Source organism: Chlamydomonas reinhardtii, chromosome 17 (genome assembly GCF_000002595.2).
Source record: "Chlamydomonas reinhardtii strain CC-503 cw92 mt+ chromosome 17, whole genome shotgun sequence".
In the NCBI taxonomy this organism is placed as follows: domain Eukaryota; kingdom Viridiplantae; phylum Chlorophyta; class Chlorophyceae; order Chlamydomonadales; family Chlamydomonadaceae; genus Chlamydomonas; species Chlamydomonas reinhardtii.
The window spans coordinates 329512-346782 of record NC_057020.1 but is presented as its reverse complement, the minus strand read 5'-3'; the positions used below and the strand labels follow the sequence as shown (position 1 = coordinate 346782).

Here is a 17271-nt window from a genome sequence, read left to right as displayed (position 1 = left end):
TGGGCGGGAGACATTCTGGGGGCCAAGAGATAATTTCAAGGGCGATATTCTGGAGGCTAAGACATAACTTTAGGGGCGGAAGAGTTCTGATGATTATTTTGATGGGCGACGTCACTTGACCGTAAGTGATGGAGCCTCAACTGTTGCAAGTAGGTTGGCTCAGGCCAAGTGAAGACGGTAAGGCGGTGCAGTGAAGTCTGTCGCGGCGATTGCTGCATGGTTCAGCGCATGTCTGAATTTGGAGTTTATCAGTATTTACTGTTGGTTTATTTGGGATTCGCGGGAGGGAAGGCTACGGGAGGGCCGTTGTGTGAACGGCGTCACCCAAGCGTCACCCACACCGATTTTGCAGGACGTGCCATTGGGGAAGGGGTTGACAATTTGTGCGTGTGCGTGCATGTGCGTGCACTTTCAGGGCCTGGTGTTGACTGCATGGTCACTCCTCCCGATCCAGAAGGACAGGGGCTGGGATCTGGTTATGCTCGTGCCACGACGGGGGCAAGCGGTTGGTGGCAATGAGGAGCTGGCAGACACTGTCCTGATTTGGCCTGGCGGTGGTGGGGCGGCGGGCCCAGAGTGCCTGAGGGCTCACCCACAGACTGCTTTCAGTTGCGGCTGGGCTGTAGGCGTTTCCAGCTCCAAGCAGTAGTGGGCGGCAGGTGGTGTGGACGTGCCATGCTCGTGAGGGGAGTGCTGTTGCAGCATGTGAACTCCCACCTCCTCCCCGCGTGTGTGACCCCCGTGTGTGACGGGACGGCAGCAGTCGTGGCTCTGGCCCGTGTGAGGCCGCATGTGTGTACGCATGCCGGCAGGTGGCAGGGGGGCGTGTGGCACTGTGTGGCATCTCCCCACGCGGCCCGTGCCGTGTGCAGCGTCGGGGCTCTGGCACCTGATGAGCCCGTGGTGCGCCAGGGGCTTGTGGGCGGGACGCGGCGCGCATACGCCGAGCCGGCCCCGGCCGGGAACGCACCAAACCGAATGAACACTAATTGAGGATTGGGATGGGTGGCAGTATCATTGAGATGCGATCATTGGCTTTCAATGAATAGCATGTCGTGAGCGGTGTGGGCTTCTGATGCCGTGGACTGAGTCGGACTGAGTCGGGTCTAGGGCTCTGGCACAACGGTCGATGGTCACAGGTGGGTCTGGAGCTCGGAGGAGCCTCAGCAGGCTGTGACATGGTTGGCGAGGACTAGAGGCGGGCGGACTGGGGTGGGCTGCGGCGGGCGGGCGCTGTAGATAGCTTCTTCCCGTCGCTCTTGGAGGATTGGGCCTGTGAGCCACTGTTGGACAAACCTCTCGGCACAGGGGTCCTGTCTCGGCATGTATTGTAAGACCCACCGCCGCCCGTGAGCCACTGAGCTTCTGTCCTGTCCGTGTGCTGATCAGTTCAGTTTTGCCGTGCCCCTGCTGCCCGGTCGCCCCCCTCCCGCCCTGGCTATGTGGTGCAGTCGTGCCGCTCGCCAGGCACCAGTGCTGCCCTGGTTCCAGCCCTCCAGATGCCAGGAACGTGGAGCCGCGTGAGTGGCCATGAAGCGCCCTCGCATTCGGCGGTGTGTCTGTGTGGTGCTATCGCCTGGCCGGGCGCCCGGAGCGTGAGGAATGCGCATCAGCAAACTTCCAGCCAGCCAGCAACTTGTCGGTACAGTAACTCCGGCGTTCGACCAGCCATGCACTTCTGCTCTGCCGCTGCAAATTGTTTGCCGTCTGCTTGGGGTGTGGGCGTCAGCTGCACCCTACGGGACCTCGCCAACCTGCCTAAACCCTGTCCCATCGCACACACCAACTGTCGACATTACCAATTGAGGCCTGAGATATATCCACTACACTTTACTCCTGCTCCCGGCCCATCTACTCGCTAGCATCTCATTTAATATGCCTTCACAGACTGCACTTGACATCCGAGTTGGTGCACTTCCAGGCACTTGGAGCGTACACGCCTTGCTTGCCCCGCTTAGTCCCAGACTTCGTCCTTGATAGCCTCAGGCTTGACCTCGACTGTGACCCACTCAACGTCCTCCTCCCGGAGACCTAGCTTTGAGAGCCTGTTCCGGGCCAGCTCCTTCGCGTCCTTCAGGGCGACGGGCTCAGGGATGGGCGCCTCGTCCGCCACCATGTGCAGCCCGTAGGCCAGCACATACTCAGCGTCTTCCAACGCCTCCTCCTTGGTGTCACCCAGCCCTAAGCCGAACGAGAACTGCGCGTAGCACACGCTGTAGGACTCGCCCTGCATCTTGGGCTTCACCACGAAAGCAGGGAAGCGCTTTCCAGCGGCGCTGTCAAAGCTTGAACCAGAGCTAGAGCTCCTCTGGGACATGATAGCCGTATCTGTAGAACAGAAAGTATGTGAAACACGAATCGTCATCTTGGCGATAAGATTCACGCCGAGGCCTCCAAGTCTTCTGACGCAATGTAGTAGCACACAAACCTAGCCTTGGTGTGACTATGGTGATAAATGACAAAATGCTGCTGAAACGGCAACAGCAGCATGTTGTCAACTGCTGCGTGATGCGGCTCTTGCTCACTGGCAGCGAGTCTGTCGCTGAGGCCTGACCGCCTGAGCTTCTGTAGCCTTAAAAGTACACGCGTGTGTGGCGGAGGGCACACTGGCAGTAGGTCCAGGTCTCCAGGAGAGGACCGGGCCTCAAAGGCTCAAGGAGTTTGGAGCCGCCCGGCCTGATGGTACGGGCTCATGGTCTGTCCGGTCCAGGTTATTGATCCGGTCCCATGCCCGACGCCAGCATCCGTCGCAACACATCACTGCGCGCCGTGCCGCCGCCTTGCTCCTCTGTGCCGCTCCCATGAACACACACGCACACACGCCTGTGCCCCCAGCAGCATTCGGGCATCGTCCCGACATTGGGGTGTGAGAGCCTGCGGTGCGCTGTCGCCAGCCCACCCCACTCGCCGCGCAAGCTCCCACACCCCTTCGTCCAGCCTGCTCCGCCTTCACTTGCCCCCTTCGCAACAACACTGCCGCGCGCGCCTGCACGCTACCCACCCACCTACCCGCCACATGTTCTCCTGGAATCACAGCGCCCGCCGCAAACCGCCATTACACATCTCCCCCCCCAGGGGTGCTGCACCCTGGGCACGGCATTGTTGGCAGCTGTCGGCACGTGCCGTCCAGTGCTGCCATTGGGCATGTGCGCCACACACCACGCCTGCACATGCGCCTCGGCATTGTCAACCCACGGCCCTTTCGTTTCCATGTCCCTTCAGCGCTCGCCAAGACGTGCTTTGCTGGCTTCGATGGGGCATCGCCAACCCACGTCCATTCAGCACTCAAGATGCATACGCACGCACTCCTACTTGCGGGGTGGTCACCGGCGTCCTGCGGTCGCGCGCTGCAGCACCGCCCCCGCCGCCACGCCCACCGCCGCCGCCAGCAGCGGCAGCGGCGACGCCAGCTGGTCGCGTGTGGGCAGCAGGCGGGCCAGGCCCTTGCGCTGCGGCTTGGAAGAGACCTGCGCATGTGGCGGGAATGTGTGTGTGTGTGTGTGTGTGTGTTGTGTGTGTGTGTGTGTTGTGTGTTGTGTGTTGTGTGTGTGTGTGTGTGTGTTTTAGAGAGCGCAAGGCTAGGAAACACGCAGGACTGTGTTTGCGACGCGGTGCGACGCTGTGTGTTGTATGCGTGCGAAAACTCGGGCGCGGGCGCGGGGCCAGATGCAAAGGTGCACACACTCACAGAGCTGCAGCCCAATGCTGCAGGCACACAATCACACTCACACATGCGCGTGTGCTCGTCTGTGGGCCCAGCCCACCCGGCCCCCCACCCGGCCCACCCGGCCCCCCACCTTGACGGTCCCGGTGAGGAAGCGCTCGCCGCTGTCGGCGGTGTTGCGCAGCAGGATGGCAATGGTCATGGGGCCCACGCCGCCTGAGGGTTAGCGGGAGGGGGACGGGGCAGGGGGGTGACAGCGGGGGGTGGGAGGGAGGGGAATGGGCGGGTATGAGGGTGGGTGCACGGGTTTGTGTGGCACCAGCCCCGCAGCGCCGTGCCCCCTTTCCGCCCCTCTCATGCCCCTTGTGCGGAGCACGCACACCCACCCACCCACCCACCCACCCCACCTTCACGCACATACACACACACACACACACACACACACACACACACACACAGACGCACACATACACGCACACACAAGCTCGTTATGTTTCCCTCCGCCTGCTGTCGCGCCTGCGCCCTCTCTCCCCCCTCTCACCCGGCACTGGGGTGATGGCTCCGGCCACGGCCTTGCACTCCTCAAAGTGCGCGTCGCCCACCAGCCGGTAGCCCGAGGCCTGGGGGGCAGGGGGAGGCGGGGCGGGTGGGAGGCGGGGGGCGGGAGGGCGGAGAGGTGGGAGCGGGAGGGCGGAAGGGCGGGACGCGGGGAGGGAGGTAGGCAGTGGTAGCGAGCGGGCAGTGCGCGGCAGTAAGGGCAAGCGCGGATTGAGCGGTGCGAAACCCAAGAGTGAGAGGCCGTGGGAGGCAGTGTGTGAGAGCGAGTGTCAGACAGCGGCCAGCACGGACCCAGACGCCTGCCTCCCCTCCCCTCCCGTTCCCTCCCCCACCTTGGTCTTGTCGTCGATGGGGTTGGTGCCCACGTCGATCACCGCCGCGCCCGGCTTCACCCAGCTGCCGCGCACCAGCTGCGCCTGCCCCGCGGCGGCGATGATGATGTCGGCCTGGCGGCACATGGCCTCAGCGTCCGCCTGTGGAGGCGCGTGCGTGTGTGCGTGTACAGGTGTGTGTGTATGGGTGTGTAAGCGTGTGTGTATGCATGCGTTCGTGCGCGTTGGCAGTAGTGTGACAATGGCTTGGCCTGGAATCGGCAGAAATTATAGCGGTTGTCAGTCGGTCGTGCGTCGGTTGGTCGGTGGCATGACGGGGGCGGTCAGCCACCGTCCGCCCACCTCCAACCAGCCGCCTCCACCCAGCCATCTCCACCCAGCCACCCAGCCACCCAGCCGCCTCCATCTCCACCTCCACCCCCCACCTTGGGAGTGGCGCTGTGCACGACGGTGACCGCTGCGTCGCGCTTGTTGAGCAGCAGGGCGGCGGGCATGCCCACGATGTTGCTGCGGCCCACCACCACAGCCCGCTTGCCCTTGATGGGGATGCCGCAGCTGCAGGGTGCGAGGGCGTGGAGCGCGCGCGTGTGTGTGTGTGTGTGTGTGTGTGTGTGTGTGTGTGTGTGTGTTAAAGAGCACAAGGAAAACGTTGCGCAAAGACAGTGTATGCGATGTGTGTGTGTGTGTGTGTGTGTGTGTGTGTGTGTGTGTGTGTGTGTGTGTGTGTGTGTGTGTGTGTGTGTGTGTGTGTGTGTGTGTGTGTGTGTGTGTGCGTGTTGTGGGGGTAGCCATCCATGCACGACGGGTTGAATGGTCAGCCCCTCCCCTCCCCTCCCCTCCCCTCACCGCTCCAGCAGCACCATGCACCCCAGCGGCGTGCAGGGCGTGAACAGCGGCTCGCGCCCCTTCATGGCCAGCCGCCCAATGTTGAGCGGGTGGAAGCCGTCCACGTCCTTCTCAACGCTGATGGCGCCCAGGACAGCCTGGGGGGGGGCAGCCGTTGATGTGGAGAAAAGAGTGATTGAACTACGAGTTTGAAGTGCCGACATCCAGAGCGGACCGCGGAAGCTGTACGTTAGTGCCAGCCTTGCCCAATAATCAACCAGAGGCAGTGATGCGGCGACGACACGACGTCCGGCGGCCGCAAAGGGCTGGAGACCCCAACACCCCCACCCCCCATCCTGCGCTGCACCCACTCGCCTGTCGGCTTGGGCTTGGACGTGATTTACAACTTGGGCCCAAAATATCTTTCATGGACGGCTGCCCCCCCCCCCGCCCCCCCACCCCACCCCACACACACACCCGCCTCCTCCGCCTCCGCCTCTGCCGCACCTGCTCGTCGATGTGCTTGGGCAGCGGCAGCTGCACCAGGATGCCGTGCACGTCCGGGTGCGCGTTGAAGCCGGCCACCACAGCCAGCACTTCGTCCTGGGGTGGGGGAGGGGGGAGGGGAGGGAGGGGGCAGGGGCGGCGGGGGCAAAAGCAGTGGGAACAGCAGGGGGCGTGTGTGTTAGTGGGCAGGGTGGCGTGTGTGTGAGGGGGGGAAGGGGGTATGGGTCTCGGTTACGGCTGGGCTTGCTGCTGCCCCCCGCAGGCGCGACTGCCGCGGTTCCGGTTCTTAGCCCCGCCCCCAAGCTTCGCCTGCCCAAGGCCTACAACACACAACTGCTCTGATTTGTTCCTTGTAGCTCCAAATGCACATGCACGCATACACCCACGCACACACGTGCACGCACCTGTGTGGCGGTGTCGGGCAGGTCTGCGCCGAAGGATGCAATGCCCACCTCCTCACACGCCTGACGAGCCAGGGGCAGGGGCAGAAGGGGCAGGGAGATGGGGTTGGAGCGGCGGGGGCGGGGGCAGGGGCAGGGGCAGCACACACATGTCACACAGCACAGGCAACGCAAAGCACAAGGGGGCTCACGAGATCAGGCTCCCCCACACGCCCGCCACTGCCCTACACACACCCATCAGCCGCCCTTGACACGCGCCCTCTACAAGCACCACCACCACCACAGGTTAAATCGGACTTAGCACTGACCACTCCCATGTACACGCCACCACCAGTACCACAGCCCTCAGTCGGAATGACGGTTACGACGGTTAGTACAGCGGTACCGTCTCTCCACTCTCCAAACTGTCGTGTCAAACATAGTCCTGCCTCTCTCTGCACCAACTGCGGTATCCCCTCTGTTTTCCATGCGGCGAAGATTCTGGATGAGACAGATTTCCTGGGGGGAATGCTCGGGCGCATGCACCATCTTCACTCCCCCCCCCCCCCCCCCACCCATGACCCACCACCACCACCACCCAACCCCACACACACCTTCTTCTTCATGCGCACGTACGTCTGGCTGTCCTTGCGCTCGCCCACAATCACCACGGCCAGGCCCGGAACCTGCGTGTGCACGTGCGTGCACGAGCGCACGTGTGTACACGGCGGAAAACTGAAGGGTGGTGCGGTAGCGGGCGGGGAGGACCGCTCCCTAGGCGCGCAGCGCCCCCCCCCGCTCTGCCGACGTCACGAGGTGAATGCAGGGTTTTAAACCATCTTGGTGCAGCATACTTGATGCGTAAACAGAATGCAAGCGGCGAGGGCACCCGCATGCAGGAAGACCGTTTTGGACAGCCCAGATCAGCCTCAAGCTGTTGTCAATAAAAGCAATTAGTTAGGTAATTGTTACCTTGCCATACTTGGCTTTAAGCTCCGCGACCTTAGCAGCCGTCTCCTCCCTGATCTTAGCCGCAACTGCCTTTCCATCAATAACATTGCCATTCATAAAAGGAGAGCTAGCTGCAGGGGCAATAGCAGGTGCGGCTGGCGCTGCGGATGTGGTCGCAGGAGTCGACATTTCACTGTCTGTGCAGCTGCTACGTCGCGCACAAGTGGCTTTACAAGGTAAGTATGCCCCGTTGTGGGTGTATAGTTATGGTCCCTGCTTTACGCTCGGAGGCTCAGGTAGTAGGATGGCACGCCCAGGCGAACCATGGGCCAGCTCGCTAAACCCACGCCCATGGCTCTCCGGTGGGGGGAGGGCGGTTTCCCTTCGGGCCGGAGATCTCCTGACCTGGATGCTGGGCACCCTTGCTTGGTCGGACTGTCCCTTCTTGTAATGTCGCATTCTCTTCGCAGCAGCGGCTCGTGGAGTCGTGGTCCAGTCGCAAGTAGTGCATGAATTGGCATCTCAGGCGGGGAGAAACGAGGCTGCCTGTTGGTAGCTGCTGCTTGCGCGGACCCGTGGCGGCGGGGAAGCTGGGAAGGTCGTTTGGTGTCCCCTGTTGCCACCCCTGGCCTGGCCAGCTGGCCTATCAGTGAACCTGCGTGCCTGTGCCGGAGGATGCAGACAGCACTGCAGGATGCACCCCTGCTCCCCACGCATTGCTCCTCTACAACACGGCAGGGCCGCCAGGAGCAGTCTCCTGGTGTCAGCCCTGGACAATGGAGCTTTGTGGCAGCCACCCCGAGGCCTGAGTGATCTGCATTACGGTACTTCCCTCGCATAAAGCAGCATAGCAGCAGGGCCGCGTCTCAGGTAAGAGCTACCATTACAATGCTTCATGAATTTGCAGAATGGTGCCACTTGGTTCCATCCCACGTCTCGCCATGCACATTAGCCCACCACAGGACCCCGCTCTCTGCTTCTTCACCACCCTATCTGAACACCTGACTTCACCCTCCACGCTTTGCGTGGTGCACTTGATACTCCACACAGCATCTTTCAGTCTTCGTTCAATCCACGACTCGACGGCTCCTGACCTCGATAGAACTACGGCAGCAACATCTTCAACCGTACATCAACCATTCGACTCCCAAACCAAGCCGGGTATCTATTGCACACGCTCTGTCAGCGTTACCATACTGTACACGCCTCCGCACTCCTTGGCCCCAGCCATATAATTACCACGGTCGCACAGGAAACGAGCCGCGTTTTGTTCTGGCAATATAGGACCCCTCGCCTCTCCTTAGCTCTCTTCTGCTCAAATTTGGCAGTCACCGCCATCAAACAACCCCAAGACAGTTCGCAGTTCTAATATGCCTTACGCACAAAGCTGTGCAGGGTGTACACCGCTCGTAGCAAACGTAAACCGTTCATGCCTCATGTTGATAAGCCTGGTGCACCTCCTTGCGGACGCAATGTGGGTGAGCTGCCCAGCCGTCACCAGCGTCCTGCCGGCGTCACCACGCCAGCCTCAGCCCGGTGCACTTCGCTGGAGCATGTAGCGCCAATCACGCATTCTGCTTGATCCCACACACTCTCCGCGTACATAATAACCTATGATCTCACCTCTCCACTAGCACGCGCGCTGCTTCTGTAAGCCCCTCCAGAACACCTACAATGTCGCCTTTGCCAGGCGTCGCGCCGCCATCGGCGAGCACCGCCGGAGGCATGATCCCTCCAGGACGCGCTGCGGCCGCCACACCCCGGCTAGTGCGGGTGCTGGTGCCGCGCAACCCGCCTCTCACAACATAAGAGGCGGGCGAACCGCGGCCGCCAGCCCACCACGCCTGTGCCCTGGGCTCCTAGCTTTCTAAAGCCCCACCGACAACGCAATCCAGCCGCTCTCAGGAGCGCGAGCGAGCCAGCTGCGCGCTGCGCTGCGTCAGTCACGCCGCGCTTACAGCCCCACTTAATCGGCCTCCTCCGAGGGCCCGAATCGCTCCCAGATGGGCTTGACCACTGCCTCCATGGTGCGGAACGAAATGAACTCCGCCATGACGTTCATCTTGAGCAGGTTCACACGCGCCGTCTCCGTGAAGCTGCAGGGCAGGAGAAAGAGGAGGGGCGGCGGCGGGTGTCAGGGTGTGTGTGCAGGGGGAGGCAGGAGAGGAAGCGACAGCGGTCCACGCGATGGAAGCCCTTCGTCAAGGTAACCAGTGCAACAGAAGCGGATGAAGGCCCGCTGCCCTCAGCGCCATGTCAAACCCAACACGCTTCGGCATGTCGGCTGACTCACAGCTTGGTGGCGTCGTCCACGGTCTCAAACTGCCGCATCTGTACCGGCAGCGTGGGGAAGCGGTCGCCCAGCACAGCCGCGCGCAGGCTGTCAGCGTTGCGGCGCAGGTGCTTGGCGAAGCGCTCCTGAAGCCCCTTGCTGCCGCCGTCCTCGTCCGAGGGCGATGCGGCGGGCGGCTGCGCGCCCGCGCCGTCGCCGTGCGAGAGCGAGGGGGCTTGCCGGTCGCGCATCAGCGGGGCTGCGAGCAGCAGACGACGGAGGGGTCAGGGGGGGACAGCGAATGGTCAGCGGCGCCGGACAACGGTGCGGAAACGACGATAGCGCTGTGCATAAAGGCCTTGACTGCTAGTTTGAGGGTTGAGCAAGCGTTGGCGCAGGACGTCAGCTTCTTATGTTCCGAAAACGCAACCCTCGCACGGTTAGAAGCGAGTCGCTTTAACGCGCGCCGAACTGCCCCTGGCCGCCGGCTGAGAGCTTCAAGACGCGCTGAGTCCCGCAAGATTAACCATGCAGTGCTACGAAACTCACCAGCGCCGCTTGACCCCGGCATGGTGGCGACCTCCTCCTCCGTGATAGCAATCTCAACACCCTGCGAGTGAGACCGCATTAGGACCGCAATATTAGTGCGCAGGCCAATCACATACAGGCAGCAGACGCCAACGCCAGCGCTTGGCCCCGCATCTCACCTCGCAGAAAGGCATGTTTGTCGGCTGGCCTGGCTTTGCAGGTCGTGCGTCGGTTGGGTGCGAAGAGTAGCCCAGGCACACGTACTGTGATGTACACAGTGTCAGCGCGGCGGAGGCAACGTGAGGGGGACGCCGGAGACATATTCGACGCTTCCGCAATGGACGGCCATCGCCACGACCCTCCAACGGCCCGCACGACGCCCAACCGACTCGCTTCGCCTTTCTCCGAATTGCCCAAGAAAAGAAAATCCGTGACGTCTCGACTGGCTTCATCGGAACGCCAGGTCAGTGCACTTGACGCAAGCGTTGTATAGGAGGTCCTCGCGCGTGCGTGAATTGCCATCACCCAGCACGACACAGGACCGTGCAAACCTAACCAGCCACCCAACTCATGGTGTCATGGCCTAGCGAAGTGGTCGCGGCGACATGCGTTGGTGAAGGCGCTGAGCCGGGGTCGACCGCGGTTCCGCCCTATGCATGTGTGGCGTGGCCCCCTTTTCTGACCTGGCCCGACGAACTCGGCCTTCTGGCCCACTCTGAGGTCCTATGGCACCATCCAGCTCCTCCTCACTCAAACCTACCTTGAAGTCTCGCGTTTGTGAGCTGAGCACGCGAACGTCGTCGGCTTCTTGGTCGCCGCGCTTTACTTGTGCGAGCCCGAGGCACGTCTGCATCGCGATGCACATTCACATATGATGCTTTATGCAGGATTCGGCTTTCCTCTGGCCGAGACCCAGACGGAGCAAAGGCCAACGGTGATGGCCCTCCGCGCTGCCCGCCCCTCGCTGCGCTGCTGAGATTTTCCTCACCGGCTTTCCCCCAGTTTTCTCGAGTGTCCGATCCCAGGCGGTAATGCCCAAGCAGCAGGTCGCCTCAGGCCCTCCTACGATTTGGTCAGGCTTCGTGTTCGTGGGCATTCTTGCGTTCCTAAAGTCCTGAAAGGGGTAAACTCGATAAACTGCAATGACAGAAGTAGGGCTTGGCACAATAACCGGCGAGTTTTGCCAACCCTCATCCCAATTGCACTGAACGCAGCCTGGCTCTGTACACGGAAATTTTGATTGGACTTAAGAAGCACAAATTGAACCAAATCTTTAACATACAAATTCATCGATAGGCTTCTTACCGGAGACTTGACCCCTGCTGCTTGACATCCCCCAAAGTCGCATTTCGCTATACGAGGGCATATCGATAAACAAGAGGACACACTGGAGGCCTGGGGGCAGGCTTTAGCCCCCGCGGCTGCACGCGGAACAAACATTTCTTCTTAGAGAGGTACTCCGGGCACCAAGATGGCCGACCCGATGGACCAGCCTAGCACCAGTGACCCCGTAGATAACCAAATCTTCGGAGAACAGGGTGGCCTGCGCCCCGACCATCCCCTTCTTCGTCGGGCGCAAGAGGCGCTCAAAGTCCAATTTGAGGCGAATCGGACACGGTTGCAGGAGGAGCTAAGAGAAAAGGCAAATGCGCTCAAGGTAAGGGAGGGAGGGCTGTTGGCACCCCAGCGACACGCCGCAGGCCCGAGCACGGCGCTCGCACGCTTACGGGCTTCCCCACCGCAAAACTCCTCGCAGCAAGCAAAAGCGCGGCGAGAAGCGCTTGGTGTGGAGCTGTATGGCTTCCAGCAGAACCTCGCCAAGCTGCAGCTCAACCTGGAGACGACGCATCAGAACTACCAGGTCATCAACCGGGCACGCCAACAGGCGAGTCCTGTGTGACACAACAATGCCCAGTGGGACGGGGGCCGCTGCTAGGGTATCGTCGCAAGGCGGCGGGGGCCAGCACGTGCCTAGCGTGGCCTGAATGCACACGGCACCACGCATGCGCACGGTCTGTGGTGCCAAGGCTTAGCCAACCAACATTCTGCTGTTGCTAGCCCTTCGCTTCCCTCGCCCCAAACCTCACAATGCCTTGCTCCTGCTTTGGTGCTTTTGCTGTAGCTAACTTTCCTCGCCTGTTTGCTTGTCTGGCCCGCAGTGTGAGGACCAGTTGAACCAGCTGAAGCAGCAGTTGTCACTGGAGGAGGGGGACACCAAGGGCGAGCGCTCACGGGTGCGTGCGGGAATGGCGGGGCGGGCAGCTGGGTGGCAGGGTGGTTTCACCATTCCCTGGAAGGAAGGGCTGGAATAGGGTGGTGGGGCTTGGGGCGGGATTGGTTGGGTTGGGTTGGGTTGGGTTGGGTTGGGTTGGGTAGGGTTGGGTAGGATGTCGGAGCCAGGCGCGGGCGAGGGAGGTGCTGCAGGCAGGTGGCGGTGTGCGGGTGGAGCACCACACAGGGGGCTCCCACGGGGGGCTCCCAGGGGCAGTGAGGCGGCTGGGCCGTGGCGTGTGTGGGACACGGGGCATGCGAGCTGCCGAGCAGGCGCGCGTCGCGGCCAGAGTTTGCGCGAGCGCTAGGAGGCCTCTCCCGGCTGCATGACACATGTCGACCTAGGCTTCCGGTTGCCGTCCAGCTGTCGGTAATGGGCTTCAGGCTAGGCATGCCCAGCAGCTGCGGTTTGTGAGCGCCTCACACGCACACACACGCACACGTACACAAACTTACACTTAATCACACACACTGCCCCCCTTCCTCCAACCACGCACGCCCCCAGGTTGAGAAGTTCCAGCTGGAGATGGACCGGCTGGGCGCGACGCTGAAGCAGGTGGAGGAGTACAACGAGGCCATGAAGGTGAGGAGGGGGCACGGGGGGGGGGTGGCAGGGGGGGGGGAGGTGGAGAAGGAGGGGCAGGGGGAGGGCAGGGGGAGGAGGGGGAGGGGTGAACCAAACCCAAGGCGCCAGCGGGAAGGGTAGAACTAGGGAAGGGGGCATAGCAGGGGAAGAGCAGGGGGAACAGGGGTAGCCAGGAAGGAGCAGTCGGGGGCAGGTGAGGGGAGAGGAAAGAGGTGCGAATTCCAGGAACGGTTGGCGGGAGCAGTATGCTGGGGGAGACACGCACGCAAGGATAAGGAGCAGGGTGGTGCGGCTAGCATGACGAGGTGGATGGGGCTGGCATCACGCGCCTGCCAGGGTCCTGACACATGCTGTGCCCTTGCTCGCCTGCATCTGTCGGCAGGGCGAGATCGCTGTGACGCGGCGTGCAGCCTACGCGGCCGAGGAGGCGGTGCAGAAGCTGGAGAAGCAGAAGATGGAACAGGACTTCAGGTGGGGGCGGGGGGCAGGGATAGAGGGGCAAAGTACCCAGTGGGGGGCCGAGAGTGTGTGTTTGGGGGGGGATAGGCATTCATGCAAACGGTGGGGGGGATGGAGGACGGGGCGGAGGAGCGCGTTAGGCTGGAGGGGGCGCGGGCGGCGGGGCGTTTGGGTTGTGTTGGGGCCGAGGCTCGGATGGTGGACGAGTGGGGCCATGCGGGGATCCATGGGGGGGCTGCGTGCTGCCACCCTGCCTTCCTGACAGCGCGTGTGCGTGTGCGTGTGTCGCGTGTGCTGCAGGATCGACACGCTGCAGGACAACCTGAAGGGCACGCAGCAGCAGCTGGCGCTGGTGTCGGCGCAGCTGGAGGCGCAGAAGCGGGAGACACGCGCGGCGCTGGAGACGCTGGCGGAGGCGGAGGTGGGGGGCTGCGTGTGGGCTGGGTCTGGGGCTGGGGCTGGGGTGTTCGCCATTCTGCCGCCGCTATTGCCGCTGCTTGATGCGGTATCGTTCCCTGCTCCTCCTGCCCTAACTACTCCCTGCCCCCCCCCCCCCCCACGGCCCCCGCGGCCCACTCCCCTCCTTCCCCCCTGCTTCAGGCCGAGATGGAGAATGTGCACTTTGAGAAGAAGCAGCTGGTGGCGCAGTGGAAGAGCAGCCTGCTGGCCATACAGAAGTGAGAGCATTGGGGGAGGAGGGGGGGCGGAGGAGCGGGGGGCGGCAGGGAAGGAGGGGGGACGGCGGGGAGGTGGCGGCGACAGGCATGGAGGAGGTGAGCAAGGCGGGCGCGGAGGAAGGGAAAGAGGCGGCCTTGAGCGGGCGCGGGCGGAGGAAGCAATGACCGGGGCTTGTACGCTGTTTACAACATATGTCAACATACCCGCCACTACATCCGCTCCCTGAAGCGCATCAAAGATAACGATACGTCCTGCCCCCTCTGCCCCCCCCCCTCCCCCTCTCGTCCCTCACGCCCCAGGCGCGACGAGGCGCTGTCCGCCATCCAGGACGGCATGCGCGAGCAGCAGCAGCAGGAGCTGAGCCTGGTGCTGGAGATCGAGGGCTACAAGAAGGACGTGGTCAGGGAGCAGCTCAAGCACGAGTCGCTCACGGCGGTGGTGCGCAAGGTGGAGGGCGACGCCGTGTTTGTGCAGAAGCAGATCGAGGGCGCGCAGGAGCGGCAGGCGCGGCTGCAGGAGATCCTGGCCAAGCTGGCCAAGTCGTTGGAGCACACGGAGGCGGAGGTGCTGCGGGTCAACAGCGAGAAGAAGGCGCTGCAGGTGGGTGCGGGGAGGGGCTGGGGGGCTGGGGGGACGAGGTGGGGTGGGCGTGGATGTGGGGATGTGGGATTTGTTGGGTGGGCTGTGCAATTTTACTGCAACAAGCTATTAGTTCCCGGTATCCACTGTAGCGTTTCGACCCAAACAAGCTGCCGTGATCACCCTCCCTCGCCACCACCACCTTCCTCCCCACCCTGCAGGGCGAGGCGGACGCGGTGGACCGCGCCATCACCAAGGTGGCGGCGGAGGGCCGCGCCATCGAGGAGGAGATGCTGTCCGCGCTGTCGGACCAGACCACGGCGGAGAAGGCCACCAGCAAGACGGCGGCGGACACGCAGGAGCTGCGCAAGCGCATCCGGGCCGAGGAGCTGGCGGTGGTGGAGACGGAGAACGAGCTGGCCAAGCTGCAGGTGGGTTAGAAGGGGGTGCGGGGGTGGGGGGGATAAAGTAGATGCCAGTTCAAATCAACCGAACCCAATGCGAATGGAGTGAGGAGGAGAGCGTGGCCTATGCTTTGGGCAATGGAGCGGCGGGGGGAGGTGATGTGGGGATGGAGGTGCGGGCAGCAAGTCGCGACGGGGGGTGATGGATGGCACACATAGATGCCTGTTCGCCTGCTTATGACTTCCCTGCACGTGCCTTGCCGGTGCCCTGATCCTCCTCCCCTCCCCCTGGTTTTGGTTTAGTTGGGCTGGTATTTACAACCCTCCTTGGGACTTATTGGGCTCAGGCACACAATCCCCCCTCCCCGCCCCGCTCGCTCCCCCCCCCCCCTTCGCAGGTGGACATCCTGAACACGGAGGCTCACAACTCGCGGCTGGGCGAGACACTGGGGCTGCTGGATGAGGAGCTGCGCGACAAGGGCCGCACCATTGAGAAGTACGAGCTGGAGATCAAGCGGCGCAATGACGAGATCGAGAAGAAGACGCGCGAGATCGACATCCTCAACCGCCGGTGAGGCCGCCGCTGGGGTGGGGTGGGGGTGGGGGGTGGACTGCATGGGGGGGCTGCATTGCGGGGGGCTGCATGGGGGGGAGAGGCTGGCGGAGGGCGGGTGGGGGGCTCGGCGGGGCTGGAATGAGGAGGAGGGAGTTTGCGGCGAGGAGGTGTTGCGGCGCCACTTGCTGGATCTAGGTTTGGTTGTAATTTGGGCTGATCACTGACTACCGTACCCGCCTCCGCCTCCGCCCACTCCTCCTCACCACCACAGCTTTGAGCGCATGCTGGAGCAGCGCGGCACCGGCGAGGAGACGGGGCCGCTGGAGGCCACCATCAAGAACCTGGGCCGCGAGATCGACACCAAGGGCAGCGAGAGCAAGGAGCTGCAGCGGCGCTGGATCGGCTGCCAGCAGGAGCTGGTGGGGCTGCAGAACGAGAACGGCGGCCTCACGGAGACGCTGGCGCGCCTGCGGGCGGAGCACACCGTGCTGTTCCAGAAGAAGAGGTGCGGCGGCGGCGGCGGCGCAGACGCTGAGGGGGGGGGCCGTGGAATAGAAGGCGGGGTGGTGGATAGAGAGGTGGATGGAGAGGGCGCGTGACAAGGGTTTTGGTTGCCGAAACGTGCACCCGTATCGGCCCCCTGTTGCGCCCTCCTGCCCGCGCTCTCCTGCTCCATTCCAACGCTTGTGAACTCCCCTCCTTGCTCCACCCCCATTTTTCCTGTCATGCGTCCTCCCGGTTTCTTTTTGCAAAATGGTGGGAACAACCCATCGCCCTGACCGCGCAACCCTCAACCCTGCTCCTCCCCCTTTACATGGACGGCAACGTCCTACCCCCTGCATCCTGTACCGCTTTTCCAAACATCCTTGCAATCCCCTCCCCCACAGGCGGCTGGAGCAGCAGCTGGAGGGCCAGGGCAAGGCCATCAAGGGCCTCACCAGCGCCATGGGCCGCCTGCACGTGGACCTCACGCGCGTCAACGGCCTCATCGCCGCCAACTCCGCGGCGCGCCAGGCGCTGGCGGAGGACAACTTCAACCTGGAGGGGCGCATCATGGGCGACCTGCGCGCCATGGAGGAGGAGGCGGCGCGGCTCAACAGCCAGATCGAGGAGGTGGGGGGGGGGAGGGAGGGCGGGGGAGGGGGAAGGGGGAGGGGGGAAGGGGGAGGGGGGAAGGGGGAGGGGGGAAGGGGGAGGGGGGAAGGGGAGGGGGGTGTATGTACCAGCCCAAAGAGGGGGAGTGGCCGTTCATGGAGACGCAGTGATTAAATCACCAGTGTCAAGTGGGGGCCAGCAAGGAGCGTTGCTTGGACAGGGTGTTGTAGCGGGGCGGCACTGCAGCTGCACGCGTGCAGTACTGCTTGCCGCACGCATCGCTGCACACAGACTCCTCCCACAGACTTCTCCCGCGAGCTTTGACACACACACACACACATACACACTCACACACACACACACACACACACACACACACACACACACACACACACACGCGCCCAGTTCCCGCCTCCCTCACCTCCCTCAAACCCCCTCTCCTCCTGCAGGGCCGTGGCGCCAAGCGCGACACGCTGGCTGAGATCGTGGAGGCGGAGCGGCAGATCATGTTGTGGGAGCGCAAGATCCAGCTGGAGAAGGAGATGCAGGAGGTGCTGGACCCCACGGTGGGGCAGGACGTGGTGGCGGAGATGAAGAAGGAGATCCACCGCATGACGCTGAGGCAC

The 17271-nt window shown here is 63.1% G+C and overlaps 5 protein-coding genes across 5 annotated transcripts; 2 read left to right on the top strand and 3 right to left on the bottom strand.

The window, feature by feature from the left end:
* Positions 1-89: 89 nt before the first annotated feature.
* Positions 90-1346, top strand: CHLRE_17g698516v5 (uncharacterized protein). Its single transcript, XM_043071866.1, has one exon. The coding sequence runs from the start codon at positions 479-481 to the stop codon at positions 647-649; it is 171 nt and encodes a 56-aa protein (XP_042914325.1). The 5' UTR covers positions 90-478; the 3' UTR covers positions 650-1346.
* Positions 1347-1587: 241 nt separating this feature from the next.
* CHLRE_17g698500v5 (uncharacterized protein) lies at positions 1588-2499 on the bottom strand. The gene has a single exon (XM_043071865.1). The coding sequence runs from the start codon at positions 2315-2317 to the stop codon at positions 1955-1957; it is 363 nt and encodes a 120-aa protein (XP_042914324.1). The 5' UTR covers positions 2318-2499; the 3' UTR covers positions 1588-1954.
* A 59-nt stretch (positions 2500-2558) lies between these two features.
* CHLRE_17g698450v5 (uncharacterized protein) lies at positions 2559-7458 on the bottom strand. The gene is made up of 10 exons (XM_043071864.1): positions 7239-7458; positions 6881-6952; positions 6291-6350; positions 5887-5982; positions 5401-5537; positions 4980-5109; positions 4555-4695; positions 4206-4284; positions 3798-3880; positions 2559-3467 (listed from the first exon to the last, which is right to left on the bottom strand). The coding sequence occupies exons 1-10, from the start codon at positions 7404-7406 to the stop codon at positions 3324-3326; spliced, it is 1110 nt and encodes a 369-aa protein (XP_042914323.1). The 5' UTR covers positions 7407-7458; the 3' UTR covers positions 2559-3323.
* A 630-nt stretch (positions 7459-8088) lies between these two features.
* On the bottom strand, positions 8089-11149 carry CHLRE_17g698400v5 (uncharacterized protein). Its single transcript, XM_001691740.2, has 6 exons — positions 11006-11149; positions 10778-10864; positions 10197-10280; positions 10039-10099; positions 9511-9748; positions 8089-9313 (listed from the first exon to the last, which is right to left on the bottom strand). The coding sequence occupies exons 1-6, from the start codon at positions 11111-11113 to the stop codon at positions 9184-9186; spliced, it is 708 nt and encodes a 235-aa protein (XP_001691792.1). The 5' UTR covers positions 11114-11149; the 3' UTR covers positions 8089-9183.
* Positions 11150-11259: 110 nt separating this feature from the next.
* CHLRE_17g698365v5 (uncharacterized protein) lies at positions 11260-17271 on the top strand. Its single transcript, XM_043071863.1, has 14 exons — positions 11260-11674; positions 11774-11902; positions 12177-12251; positions 12794-12871; positions 13257-13345; positions 13634-13754; positions 13934-14010; positions 14311-14611; positions 14812-15021; positions 15393-15565; positions 15822-16055; positions 16438-16663; positions 17095-17156; positions 17221-17271. The coding sequence occupies exons 1-14, from the start codon at positions 11489-11491 to the stop codon at positions 17237-17239; spliced, it is 1980 nt and encodes a 659-aa protein (XP_042914322.1). The 5' UTR covers positions 11260-11488; the 3' UTR covers positions 17240-17271.